General features: G+C 49.6%; 1 protein-coding gene across 1 annotated transcript in view; it reads right to left on the bottom strand.

Annotated features, from left to right (window-relative positions):
• Nucleotides 1–8,817: 8,817 nt before the first annotated feature.
• NETO2 (neuropilin and tolloid like 2) overlaps nucleotides 8,818–13,132 on the bottom strand; it is a 31,834-nt gene continuing 27,519 nt past the window's right edge. Inside the window, exons 5-9 of the mRNA XM_073659673.1 lie at nucleotides 12,476–12,520; nucleotides 12,251–12,378; nucleotides 11,025–11,253; nucleotides 10,494–10,607; nucleotides 8,818–9,874 (exon numbers count right to left, since the gene is read on the bottom strand). Coding sequence (XP_073515774.1) covers nucleotides 9,294–9,874; nucleotides 10,494–10,607; nucleotides 11,025–11,253; nucleotides 12,251–12,378; nucleotides 12,476–12,520 — 1,097 coding nt within the window. The 3' untranslated portion in view covers nucleotides 8,818–9,293. The remainder of the gene's footprint in view (nucleotides 9,875–10,493; nucleotides 10,608–11,024; nucleotides 11,254–12,250; nucleotides 12,379–12,475; nucleotides 12,521–13,132) is intronic.

Consider the following 13,132-nt stretch of genomic DNA (forward strand, 5'->3'; position numbering starts at 1 on the left):
TGCTACTCCAGGTCAAACTCCGGACACGGGGGTTGACCCACACAGGGATTACTGGATCAGGCTGGTTAGGCTGGCGCACAGACTGGAGGGTATAGGCAGGCACGACTGGTATGCAGGCAGGCGGGTAAAGGCAAGCGCAGCTAGAGTGCAGACAGGGAGGCACTAGCAGGTAGGAACTCAGGCGGGATAGGACCCAGTACACACTGGGACTCAGGAACAATACAGGTAGAGGGGTACAGGCAAGCACAGCTAGAGTGCAGACAGGGAGGCACTAGCAGGTAGGAACACAGGCGGGATAGGACCCAGTACACACTGGGACTCAGGAACAGGCAGGTTAGGCTGGCACAGACTGGTGGATATAAGCAAACACGGCAGGTATGCAGATGGGTGGATACAGGCGAGTATGCAGGCAGGGAGGTACTGGCCGAAAGGACGGGCTGGAGCACAGAAAGGTTAAGACCTAGTACAGACTGGGTCACAGAACCGCAGATGCGGTAGACAACCACAGCAGAGAGGGAACGCCCGAAGCGGTGGGCAAGAACAGAGCAGGACAGGGCTGCAGGAGCAGCGAGCACAAGCAGGGCAGGACAGGACTGCCGGAGCAGCGGGCAGAAGCAGGGCAGGACAGGACTGCCGGAGCAGCGGGCAGAAGCAGGGCAGGACAGGACTGCCGGAGCAGCGGGCAGAAGCAGGGCAGGACAGGACTGCCGGAGCAGCGGGCAGAAGCAGGGCAGGACAGGACTGCCGGAGCAGCGGGCAGAAGCAGGGCAGGACAGGACTGCCGGAGCAGCGGGCAGAAGCAGGGCAGGACAGGACTGCCGGAGCAGCGGGCAGAAGCAGGGCAGGACAGGACTGCCGGAGCAGCGGGCAGAAGCAGGGCAGGACAGGACTGCCGGAGCAGCGGGCAGAAGCAGGGCAGGACAGGACTGCCGGAGCAGTGAGCAAGGAGTCAGAGCAGGCTAGAACCGCCGGAGCGGTAAGCAAAGGAGTCAGAGCAGACTAGAACCGCCGGAGCGTTGAGCAAAGGAGTCAGAGCAGGCTAGGCTGAGAAGGGGGGACAGGGCTCTGTTCACACGGAACAGACAGGAAGGGAAAGGCAGAGCCAGACACCCACAGGGTACTTGCAGTGAAGTAGCGAGTGGACCACAAACTCACAAACGGGAGTACAGAGACAACAAGCAGGAGTTAGGTACGAGTTCAGACTCTGCAGAAAAAGGAAGGGAACGGACATAGAGGCAAAACAGGTAAAGGATAGGAGAGAGTTCAGACTGGAACTGAGTGTACGGAGGAGACCGACACTGCAGCGGGATACAGGAGCGGGTCTGGGAATACGGCCCCCAGAAAGGCAGGACGAACAGGCAAGGAGCGAGTTCAGACAGGACAGACAAGATACAGGAGCGGGTCTAGGTAATCAGCCCCTAGAAGGCGAGAGGAACAGGCTAGGAGCGTGTTCAGACAGGTCAGACAAGATACAGGAACAGGTCTAGGTAATCGGCCCCTAGAAGGCAGGAGGAACAGGCTAGGAGCGTGTTCAGACAGGCCTGGAAATACAGCCTCCAGGATAGGCAGACAAGAGAACACAGAACGGGACCTGGCACCTTCAGAGTGCAAGCACACACTGAAAGAAACACTATGCTCAGGCAGGGATAGATGGCGCAGCTGAGCTATATACCAGGTGACAGACAGCAATAGGCTGAGGACGCACAAGAGGTGTGACCCACAGCAGGTACAAAAAGCAGGAAGTGATCGGGCGCCGCCCTTAAGCAGCAGAAACAGACACAAACAGACAGCATGGAGGGAAGCCAGAGAGACATTCTGGACAGGAGATCAAGTGCGCGCTCTTGCACAGGGGGAGATGGACCACTATGCAAGGACGCCGCCAGGTATGTTACAGGTAGAGATTACCAGGCCATGGTAGAGCCAGTCTACTCAGACAGTAGGCCCACCATTTTGACAGCCCGGGGGGTAGTTGATGTACACCATGGGAGGGTACCCGTTCGCATAATAAATATTGGGAAAAGGGAAGTATACCTGCCCCGGTATGCTACGCTAGCCAAATTATATACTATCAACCAAAATTCTATACAGTCTGTAGAACCCTTGCCTCCATCTCATCCGGAGGAAGGTAACGGCTCTGAGAAAATAATGGAGGATTGGTGTCAGCAACTACATTTGGGTACTGACTCCACTCCCTCCCACCAGAAACAGGGAGTCTACCGGGTGGTTCGAGAGTACGAGAGAGTGTTTAGTAAACACCCGTTAGACTTCGGGCGAGTAAAGGGGGTAGAACACCACATCCCCACGGGAGACCATCCTCCCATAAAAGAGAGGTATCGACCCATACCCCCTGCACACTACCAACACGCCAAGGAGATGCTTAGAGACATGAAGGAGGCTGGGGTAATCAGGGATAGCTGTAGTCCCTGGGCAGCTCCACTAGTCTTGGTCAAAAAGAAAGACAACACCATGAGAATGTGTGTAGATTACCGGAAAATTAACCGTATCACACACAAAGATGCGTACCCCTTACCAAGAATAGAGGAGTCTTTGGCTGCTTTAAAATCTGCTAACTTCTTCTCCACCTTGGATCTCACTAGCGGGTACTGGCAGGTTCCTGTAGCAGAGGCGGACCGGGAGAAGACCGCATTCACCACCCCGATGGGACTTAGCGAGTTTACCTGCATGCCGTTCGGACTCTGCAACGCACCAGGAACCTTCCAGCGATTGATGGAATGCTGTCTGGGACACCGAAACTTTGAGACGGTCCTGTTATACCTGGACGATGTCATCGTCTATTCCAAGACCTACGAGGACCACCTGAAACACCTGGCGGAAGTGTTCGAAGCTCTGGCAAGTTACGGCCTAAAGGTGAAACCCTCCAAGTGTCACCTCCTGAAGCCAAAGGTGCAGTACCTGGGACACGTGGTGAGTGCTGACGGAGTGGCTCCCGACCCTGATAAGATCACCGCAATTAAGGAATGGCCAAGCCCCTCCAGCGTAAAGGAAGTGAGGCAGTTCCTCGGGTTGGTAGGCTACTACCGAAGGTTCATTCCCGGTTTCACCAAGAAGGCAGCTCCTATGCAGGACCTCCTGATAGGCCAGTCCAGGAAGGCCAAGAACCAGAAGCCACCCTTCAGATGGGAGAAGCTGGAAGAAGAGTCCTTCCGCCAGCTGAAGATGGCCCTCACGGGGGATGAAATCCTGGCGTACCCTGATTATAGCCAGCCCTTTATCCTCTACATCGACGCCAGTAACATCGGGCTAGGAGCCGTACTATCCCAGATCCAGCAGGGGAAAGAACGGGTAATTGCTTACGCCAGCCGAAAACTGCGACCCACCGAAAGAAACCCTGAGAATTACAGCTCATTTAAGCTAGAGTTCCTGGCAGTGGTGTGGGCAGTCACCGAACGCTTTAAGCACTACCTCGCTTCTTCCCGGTTCACCGTGTACACGGATAACAACCCGTTGACACACCTGGACACTGCAAGACTCGGTGCCCTAGAGCAGAGATGGATGGCCCGTTTGTCCAACTATGAGTTTACAATCAAATACCGGGCAGGACGTTCCAATACCAACGCAGACGCCCTGTCCAGGATGCCAAACCTACCGGACGTAGGGGAAGATTCAGAGGAACTGGAAGAAGTTGAGCTCCCCGCGTTCCACCGTCATGGGACTATCCAATATTCCCACCGTGTAAGAAGTAAGCAAACCGCTACGTTCAACCCCTTACCTCATTACAACTGGGTGGAGACGCAAGACAGTGACCCTGCCGTCCGTCTGGTAAAGGAGATGCTGACTCGACCAGATGCACGCCTTGACCCAGACGCTCCGGAGGAAGCCAAGCAACTGTGGGCTGAGAAGAGTCGACTGTTCCTTTATAAGGGAAAGTTGTGCCGCAGAATGGTTAACTCCCGGACGCATGAACTAATCTGGCAAGTAGTGGTGCCAAGAAGAGACGCAGCTATGGTGATGGAGGCATACCACGACGGAGCTGGGCATTTCGGATGGAAGAAGCTGGAGTTCCTGCTGCGCGGGCGGTTCCATTGGGTAGGCATGAGAGGAACCATCGAGAGGTGGTGCAGAGACTGTGGCCCATGCAACTTAAGAAGGAGGGACCGTGCCAGCCAGAAGACTCCCCTGCGGTCCATCATCACCAGACAGCCGTTGGAACTGGTAGCCTTGGATCATGTAAAGCTGACCCCAAGCAGAAGTGGCTACGTCTACGCATTAACCATCGTGGATCACTACTCCCGGTTCTTGGTTGTCGTCCCCGTCAAGGACTTAACGGCTCAAACAGCAGCTAGAGCCTTCCAGCAGCACTTCTGCCGTCCGCACGGATACCCGGAGCAGGTGCTGACGGACCAGGGGCCTGCCTTTGAAGCGGAAGTCTTCCAGGAGTTCTGCACCCTGTATGGCTGCCGGAAGATTAGAACAACACCCTATCACCCGCAAACTAATGGACTTTGTGAGAAAATGAACCAGGTGGTGATAGATCTTCTGAAAACATTGCCCCTGGAAGAACGTAGTCTGTGGCCTGAAAAGCTGCCCGACCTGGTGGACCTATACAACCACATCCCTGTAGGTTCCACCAACTGTACCCCGGCTTACCTAATGAGGGCAAGACCTGGTAAGCTTCCTGTTGATCTGGAGATGGGAGTCCTGACACCCGAGGACACTTCACCAGAAGCAGACTGGGACACAGAGAGGCAGCAGCAGTACCGGAAAGTACAGGAGAGCGTGGAGCGAAGTCTCTGTCAAGCTAGGGAAAGACAAGAGAAAACTTACAACCAGTATGCTCCCGCTGTTCCCCTGGTGCCCGGAGAGCAGGTCTTGAAGAGGAAAAGACGGCTCCACAAGTTGGACGACCAGTGGGAGAAGGACCCGTACACCGTACTGCCCTCAAGCCACGACAACCCAAAGATCTGTACAATCAGTAAAGACGGAGGGGAAACCACAGCCATTGTATCCCGGGATCACCTGAAGAAGTGTCCTGAACAGCTACGGAACCCTGAAGAGGAACAAGAAGACCCTCGACCCGTAGAGGAAAGGGAAGATATGGTTAGTACTGTGCTCGGAGACTTCCCTCGGTCTTGGACTCAAGTCAATGGTGCTGTTGTGGTACCCGTCCTCACGTTCCTCCAACCAGCATCCCAAGTGCCTACGGAGACACAGGTGGAGCTGGAAGAACAGCCGGTCCAGGAGGCAGAAGGCCCCACACAAGCAGACCAGGAAAATCAACCCTCTGCTTATAGTGAGCCTGCCATACCCCTAGTGAGCCAAAGAGTCCATAGACGGCTGCCCAGTTTACCCTTGACAGCTCCTATACCCTGTAGCTCAGGACGAGTCAGCCAGCTCCGTAGGTCCACTAGGGTCACTAGAGGCCAGCTGCCCATACGGTGGAGGATCTAAAATGTTCAAGCTATTTTATTAATGTTTACCTGTTTATTGTTGCTTGTGTATAATTATGTGTTTCTAGTTATTTATAGGAGTGTTTGGTGGATTTACCGGGAATCCTTTGTGTATATAGTTGGAGCGTAACCCAGGACGGACTGAAAGACTGTTAAGGACTCGGGGCAGGACAGACCCCTACCTGGTTACGTCTCCCTGTGTTGGTGAAATGGACACCCTTGTTTTCTTGAAAAACTGCACCCGGTTGCGGACACGCCGTGACCATCCTAATGTTTTTCTTTATTGCGTTGTTTCTGTTTGTAATTTGTTATGTTACAAAAATATGTTTAGTCCCGGAGTACTAACTTTCACTAGGGGGGAATGTGGCACCCCAGGGGTCTGGTCTCCACAGTAATAGCAATGTTATGTCTGAGAGCAGGTGGGAGGTCTCTTGGTCAGGAATCCTATGCATGCCACACCTCCTGCCCAGTCCTGGGAGGGGAAGAACTTCCCCTATATAAAGCTGGGGCTGAGGCAGGGTTAGTGAGTAGAGTTGAGAAGAAGAGAAGCAGCTATAGGAAAGAGAGATCAGGAGCTCTGGGGAAGTCGTGCTAAAAGGAATCAGGGGCTGGCAGCTGTAGAGCTCGCCCTGATTGAAGAGTTACCACCGGACCCGGAGTCCGAGGCTGTGGGGATTAACCCAGACCCAGCAGCAGAAACCGCCCGGCAGGGGATTTCAGGTCCTCTGGCCAAGAAACCCGAAGGCACGGTCACACGCGTGGGACCAGCACCGCCGTCGTGGAGCGGAAGCCACTAGAAGGCCCCGAGTCACCGGCCATACGGGTGAGCACCACACGGTACACTCAGGGACGTGGGCTACCTTTACCCGCCTCTAGCAAGGTAGCCAGAAGAGTACAATTAGTTGGGGAGGCCTACAACTCCGCCTGGCCAGGGGAGATCCCATCTGCTCAAAGACTGACCAGGCCCCGATCGCTAGCCAGTACTCCGGGAGGGTCTATCTTTATCACCAGTAAAGACCCTGAACTACACCGCATCGTCTCTGAGTGGTTCCTGCTACCCCCATCATCCACGTCGGCTGCCCTGAGGCCATACCCCTCCCGTTGGGGGTTATACCATCTACGCTGCACAATCGTACCACCGGCCTCAGCGGTCTGCCCTGCAGCGGCAGCTCCATAGCTGCATTCAACGGGTGGCGTAGTCGTCCTACATCTACTGCTAATATACTCAGCCACACAGTTTGACTCCCTGGGCACGGACCGGGTCACCGCCACGAAACTACTACCCCCAACAGGCCCGGATCCGGGTAGTCCCCGCGTGCGCAACGCTACACTAAGTAGGCCCAGGGTCACGTCAGTTATATTCACTAACTTGGGGGAATTGCAGGTATTTACCACCTCTCACATTCCCGCCACTCCTTTTTTCCCTCTTTCTGAGACAACGGTGGGGTCACTAGCTCTTTTTCCATGTGGCTCTTGCTGTCTGCCCTCGTGTTCTCCTCTAGCAAGAAACACCTCACAATACAATGTATTTTATAGGAGGTATTGTTCCAGAAATTCAATATGGACATGTTCCCACTCCCTTACAGCTGCAGGACTTGTAACTTGTATATCCGCCACCATTGGGCACATATAGCCCCACAATCGGCAGCATTTTCCATGGACCTCACTACCTCTCCATCGTGGCATCATTATCTCACATTTTATTTTAGAAAAAAGAAGCTCCCTTCTAGATTGCTATAGACAACTGGTTCACTTTTTTTCTTGTAATCGACGACACAAACCGACGCGGAGTAATCATTATGAGGTTAATGTCCCTTTTTTTAGAATCTAAACCATATAAGTATCCCCCTGCCCCCCGCACAGCGCCATTTCAGATTTCTAAATTCTTCTTTTGATCCAACATTCATTTGCAAAAATGAAAAAAATAAAAAGATTCCTCCATAAACGAGCTGTGCAGAAAAGCCGCTTCTGTATGTTCCCATTTTTCACTGCCGGTAATTAAAGACGAGACGTCTCGTGACTTTTTTTTTTCAAGTGGGCCAGATGGATCCAGCGGAATGGCGTTTTTAATTGCCACTTACAGTTTTAATGGGAGCAGCGCTGACTACCACACTTAGGAATGGCTCGCAAGACGAGTGGAACCAGTAAACTTTAGTTCACGGCTAGAACTGAATAGTCTGCAGATTTGTGTTCGTAGGTGGGAGGGTCGGACCCCCTCCTGGTAAAAATATGCATGCTATAGAATGAATGTCAACACCAGAAGACGACGCATTCCCCTTATGATTCTTACCCCAGCCCCTGGGTGTAGGAGGGGTGCAAATAGGGTGATATACTGTATGGTGGGCAAGTGGAAACTGGCATTTGCCCTGTTGCTTAATTTGGCCCATATACTAAAAAGGGCACATGGTTGGTGACAACAGTCCAAAAATTGATCGGTGAGGCCCAGATCAAGATTTTATTTGATGCCCAGGAGCCCTAAAATACTAGTGGGCAAGGTACTGTTAATTGGGCCGGTGAACTACTAATGCAAATCAGCCTATAGTAATTTTTCTGGATTATTTTTGGGGGAGAGACATCAATACTATTGACCCATTGCCAACTGTGTGCCCCTGTATAGGTCTGTACCCTGGACTGGACTATGCCCTTAAGATCTAGTCTTGATATTATATTGCATCCGTCATTAGTAAATGTATGGGATGGACAACTGAGAAATGTGTCTAATGAGAATGCGGTCCTATAATGCAACCGAATATCCTCATGATGCGGCAGCCATAGGTTATAGCCCTAAGCTGGGGGTACACAGGGAGCAGTCACACCCAAGGGTCAAAAAGACCCTCTGCAACACAAGGAGAAATCAATACTTAGCATGTGGGGGCTTTGTTACAATAAAGCTCGGACTGGCCAACGGGAAAATAGGAGAATCCTCCAGTGGGCCACCATAGGTTATAGCCCTAAGCAGGGGGTACACAGGGAGCAGTCACACCCAAGGGTCAAAAAGACCTTCTGCAACACAAGGAGAAATCAATACATAGTATGTGGGGGCTTTGTTACAATAAAGCTCGGACTCGCCAACGGAAGAAGAGAAGAATCCTCCGGTGGGCCGCCATAGGTTATAGCCCTAAGCAGGGGGTACACAGGGAGCAGTCACACATGGGGGTGCAAAAGACCCTCTGCAAATGAGAAATCAATACATAGTATGTGGGGGCTTTGTTACAATCTGTTTGTTTGTTACAATCAAGCTCGGACTGGCCAACATGAGAACAGGGGAATTCTCTGGTGGGCCCTATGCAGGAATCGGCTCTCCACTCCACATGTGGTTGTGAGATTTATTTTTTTTTTACCTGCAAAGCCATTGGCAGCCAAACCTTTTAACCTAAAAAAAAGTGCAAACCAAAGTAATCTCCAACTCGTAGACCCTTCAAGGCTCTCTTCTTTTATTATTTCCCTCTTCGGTAGCACCATATATGATCCTAGAACATTTGTATCAGAAGGTAACAAATTTTCTATTTCGTGTAAAAACTTAAAAGGCAAAAAAAAAAACAAACAAGACAAAAAAAACAAAAACAAAAACGGATACAAAAAAAATCAATCATGACAATACTGATCCGCGTGATAATGCCCTTCCCCTCCCCCAGTCAAGTCCATGGAGAATCCTATTAATACAGAGAGCCGATACCATGCAAAACGCTCAGTCTCTTTTTCTGCTCAAAAAATAGAGAGCTTTAATGTACAATTCTGTGTAGTCCCTCGAATTGTCGCCTCTTAGAAAACGCAATGATTATCACAGATCGTCTCAAAAATATATATATATGTATATCGCTTTAGTAGAAGGAATCTGATTTTATTTTTTATTTTATTTTTTTTTTTTTTTAATCTGTGAGGCAATTAAAAGTCAATAGACATCGAACCCTGAGCGCAATCTTCTCGGCCGCGGACGTAAATTTCGCAAGGAATTTCCTCCATGACGCGGTCTTCTATGCCTTTGTCGGCGCAGTCGTGGGACTGCTTGAAAGCGTAGGTGCTCTTCTTGAATGTACTGTTAAACGTTTTCATTGGCTGCGGTTGGGCAAAGTCGTTGCGGAACGGAAGATCCATGGAGCTTAGGTTGGTCCTGCTCTGTTTCAGGGTAGCGGTTTGGGAGCCACAGTGATGGTCGTGAATGCAGCGGGAGGTGGCGGACGATCTTCTCGTCTTTTGGTAGCTTTCCAGTTCCTCCGACAAGTCGGCCAAGTCTGCGGAAATCTCTTTATCCCTCAGGGAGAAGAGTTCGTAGTGCGGGGGATCAAATACCTCCTGGAAACCGGTTTTGTTGAAAGTCGTCTTCCTGGCCATGATCTTCTTTCGAGGCTGTTTGACTTGCACCAAGATGGAAATGATGAGAAGAACCAAGACAATCCCAGAGGTGATCCCAATGATGGTCCCATGGGTCTTGGTGATCTGCTCAAATAGCCCCGATTCTTTCCTTTCTGTAAAAAAAAAAAATACAATGGATCGGAAGTATCAAAAGTGTCGTAGGAAGCATCATTGTATAAGAAAGTGACAAATGTATCATCAGGTTGCTGCCATACTAGTGCACATTGCTAAAATTTTGCACAAATTTTGCACAAACAAAAATAATTTAATAAATTAATAATAATAAAACTAGTTGTTTTTTCCAGTTGGTTATCTAAATATGAGCACTAGGTGGCAGCCCAGAGCTGTACACAGATAGTCATGGCGGTGCAGAGGGATCATGCATCTTGTGGAGCCCACCATACATTTGTCATGTTTGTGTATAAACCCTGAGACGAAGCGATTCTTCTTCAGGCTCCTCTGGACATTGCGGGTTGCGACTTCTATTGTGTTTTGTATGATCCTTTCCGTTACATTGGAGGTTATTGATGAGGTGGATGGCTGCAGAGCTCGGAGGGGAGGTAAGGGGCGGGATTCTGCAATGTGCAATGAGTTTATTCTGGATGTTATAGGACACGGGTCTGCAAACATCGGCCCTCCAGTTGTCGTAAAATTACAAGTCCCAGCAAGCCGCCCTGACGGCAGTCAGCATAGTACATTGATGGGCTCCAGTAAGGCGTCGGACACTCTTACCTTTGCAGTGATTTTCATCCCAGGGATAGGCACAGTTCTGGATTCCATTGCAGACCAGCGAGTTGTTAATGCACATGTTACTGTGGCAGAAGAACGTGCCGTCCCCACACGGAGCTGTTGTAATCAGACACAAACATGTATTAGATGATTTATGGGACATAATCTGCAAGTGTAACTACAGGGGGGCGCACTTTTGCTAGTTGTCACCACTGTTTACTTTGCTTGCGTTGATATTTTAAAGAAAATCCACTAGGGGGGGAGCTCACTGCTCACTGATTTATTATTATCTGTACACAGATACATGCAGTGAGCTCCCCCTAGTGGAGGCTCTGAAAGATACAATTTATCATATCTGAAAAATTGGAGGCCATAATTTGCAGGTGCTTTATTGGGTAAGCAATAGTTGTTCCGCAGAATTAATGATTATACGTTCCTGATCATTGCCTAGTGAGCGTCCGACAATCGGCAGCCCTTCGCCAGTCGGCCGGTCGCATCCTCACAGGACGGCGGACATTAATCCTAATAACTCACGTTCCACAAATGAAGTAAAGAGCATTCGGAAACGGCTCAGTCGACTCCCTTCATCCGCCCACATCCGCACAACCCCGGTGCCGGTTTGCAGCATGACGTCATTGGCCACGGTGCTGCAGAATTTGGCCTTTAGGTTTTCTATTGAGCTGCTTCCATCATACACGGCCACAAAGTTCCTCTTGCATTCGTTGGAGTGTTCCATCTGATAGTCCAGAAACCGCAAGTAAATCTGGATAAATGGAGGATACGATTTAGCATTTACATGTCACAATGGCGACTTCATGATTACAGCCGCCTCCTCTACTGATCCTGTGCAGCCCCTGAAGTAGATGGGAGCACGACTGCAGGATCTGACTACAAAAGGTTTGCTTGTAGTCTGTTACCATGGAGACACATTGCACTGCTTAAGAATTATATATATATTTTTTTAAAATGAAGACTATTTTTGCTCCGTTTTCTCTTCTTTTCCATACATTGAGGTTTTTAACCTCTAACACTACAAGCGGAATAGACAAAATTTATCATGGGAATGGGCAAATTTCTAATGTATTTCTGGAAACCATCTTGTTGGGGCAGCTCTGTTTCTTGTGCATAAGATTACATGCTTTAAAGTCTATGGACACCTTTGGCATGAAAGAAATTTGACAGCGTCCTACAATTCTTATTCGTTCACTTATTTTCATACCATTGGATATGCACTTTTTGTATCCTGCCTCTAGTCTAATACTTTACTCCTGTGGACATATCCCTTGCAGTAACTCATGGGGAATGAGAGCTGTGTGTGTCCAGGACGCTTCTGGAAACACACTTTTTTTATCATTACAGCTTTATTTCTGCAGTTATTTCTCCCTCTATAAAAGATCAGGTGCTTTCCTCCCTATCTACAGCCTGAGTGATCCGCCCTCCCTGATAACTTGAATGCTTTCCTCCCTGTCTCATATATACAAAATACCTCTCCCTTGTTACTTTATTTAACACTGAGAGAAGACAGGCAGACTGAGCTATGGGAGACAAAAGCACAGCTCTTACGAACTTGCAGACCAGCCGTGTAGATGTATGAAATGTTTGTAGGAGACTATTTAGAAAGCTGCCTAATTTTGTATTTAAAAAGTAAGTAAACAATTAGAATTCTAAATTAGTTTCTTAGTTTAAATTTTCGAATATTTTAATTGGCTTTTGAGGCTCTTTTTAAAGACTTCACCATAATGGACCCCCACATGACAGACCTTGGCTTTTGGCGTTGCTTTAATGGTCCATATACAGTCCACAGCCTGACCGGCCTTCAGCTTATCGCCTTGTTCCACTTGGCTGGAGCGGATTATTCCATCCGGTCCTGATAAATCAAACTGACAATCTGTGAAGATAAAGGAATATAGGAGGGGATGGTCAGTGGGGTATGAAGAGGGTCCAGTGTCTGACGACAGAGGGGCAACACGGAAGAGAACTCTGACCTGGGATAGGATTGAGAATCCCTCCGAGATAGCTGAAGTCTGGATCTGCAGAGACAGAAATTATGTTTTATTACTACTGTAAAGAATGCCATATACAGGGTATATGTATATGTGTGTGTATATATACAATATGTATATATTATTACATTCAGATTGAGCAAGAAGATTTGAAGGATCCTGGTCCAGTGGTCATGTCGGCAGTCCGTGGCCGCAGGACTAGAGAGCGCGAACCTCCTTCCTTCCTCCTGGCATTCCTGGTACCTCTTTTGATTAAGAGGCCAGGCGCAATATCATCATTTCGGCAAAATAGACACGTGACATCGCTCCAGGTCTACGTGACATCGCTCCAGGTCTACGTGACATCGCTCCAAGCCTATGTGACTCCGCTCCAAGTCTACGTGACACCGCTCCAAGGCGACATGACATCGCTCCAAGGCGACATGACATCGCTCCAAGGCGACATGACATCGCTCCAAGTCTACATGACATCGCTCCAAGTCTACATGACATCGCTCCAAGTCTACATGACTTCGCTCCAAGTCTACATGACTTCGCTCCAAGTCTACATGACTTCGCTCCAAGTCTACATGACTTCGCTCCAAGTCTACATGACTTCGCTCCAAGTCTACATGACTTCGCTCCAAGTCTACATGACTT

Source organism: Phyllobates terribilis, unplaced genomic scaffold (genome assembly GCF_046119375.1).
Source record: "Phyllobates terribilis strain yellow unplaced genomic scaffold, ASM4611937v1 Scaffold_14__1_contigs__length_39327217, whole genome shotgun sequence".
NCBI lineage: Eukaryota > Metazoa > Chordata > Amphibia > Anura > Dendrobatidae > Phyllobates > Phyllobates terribilis.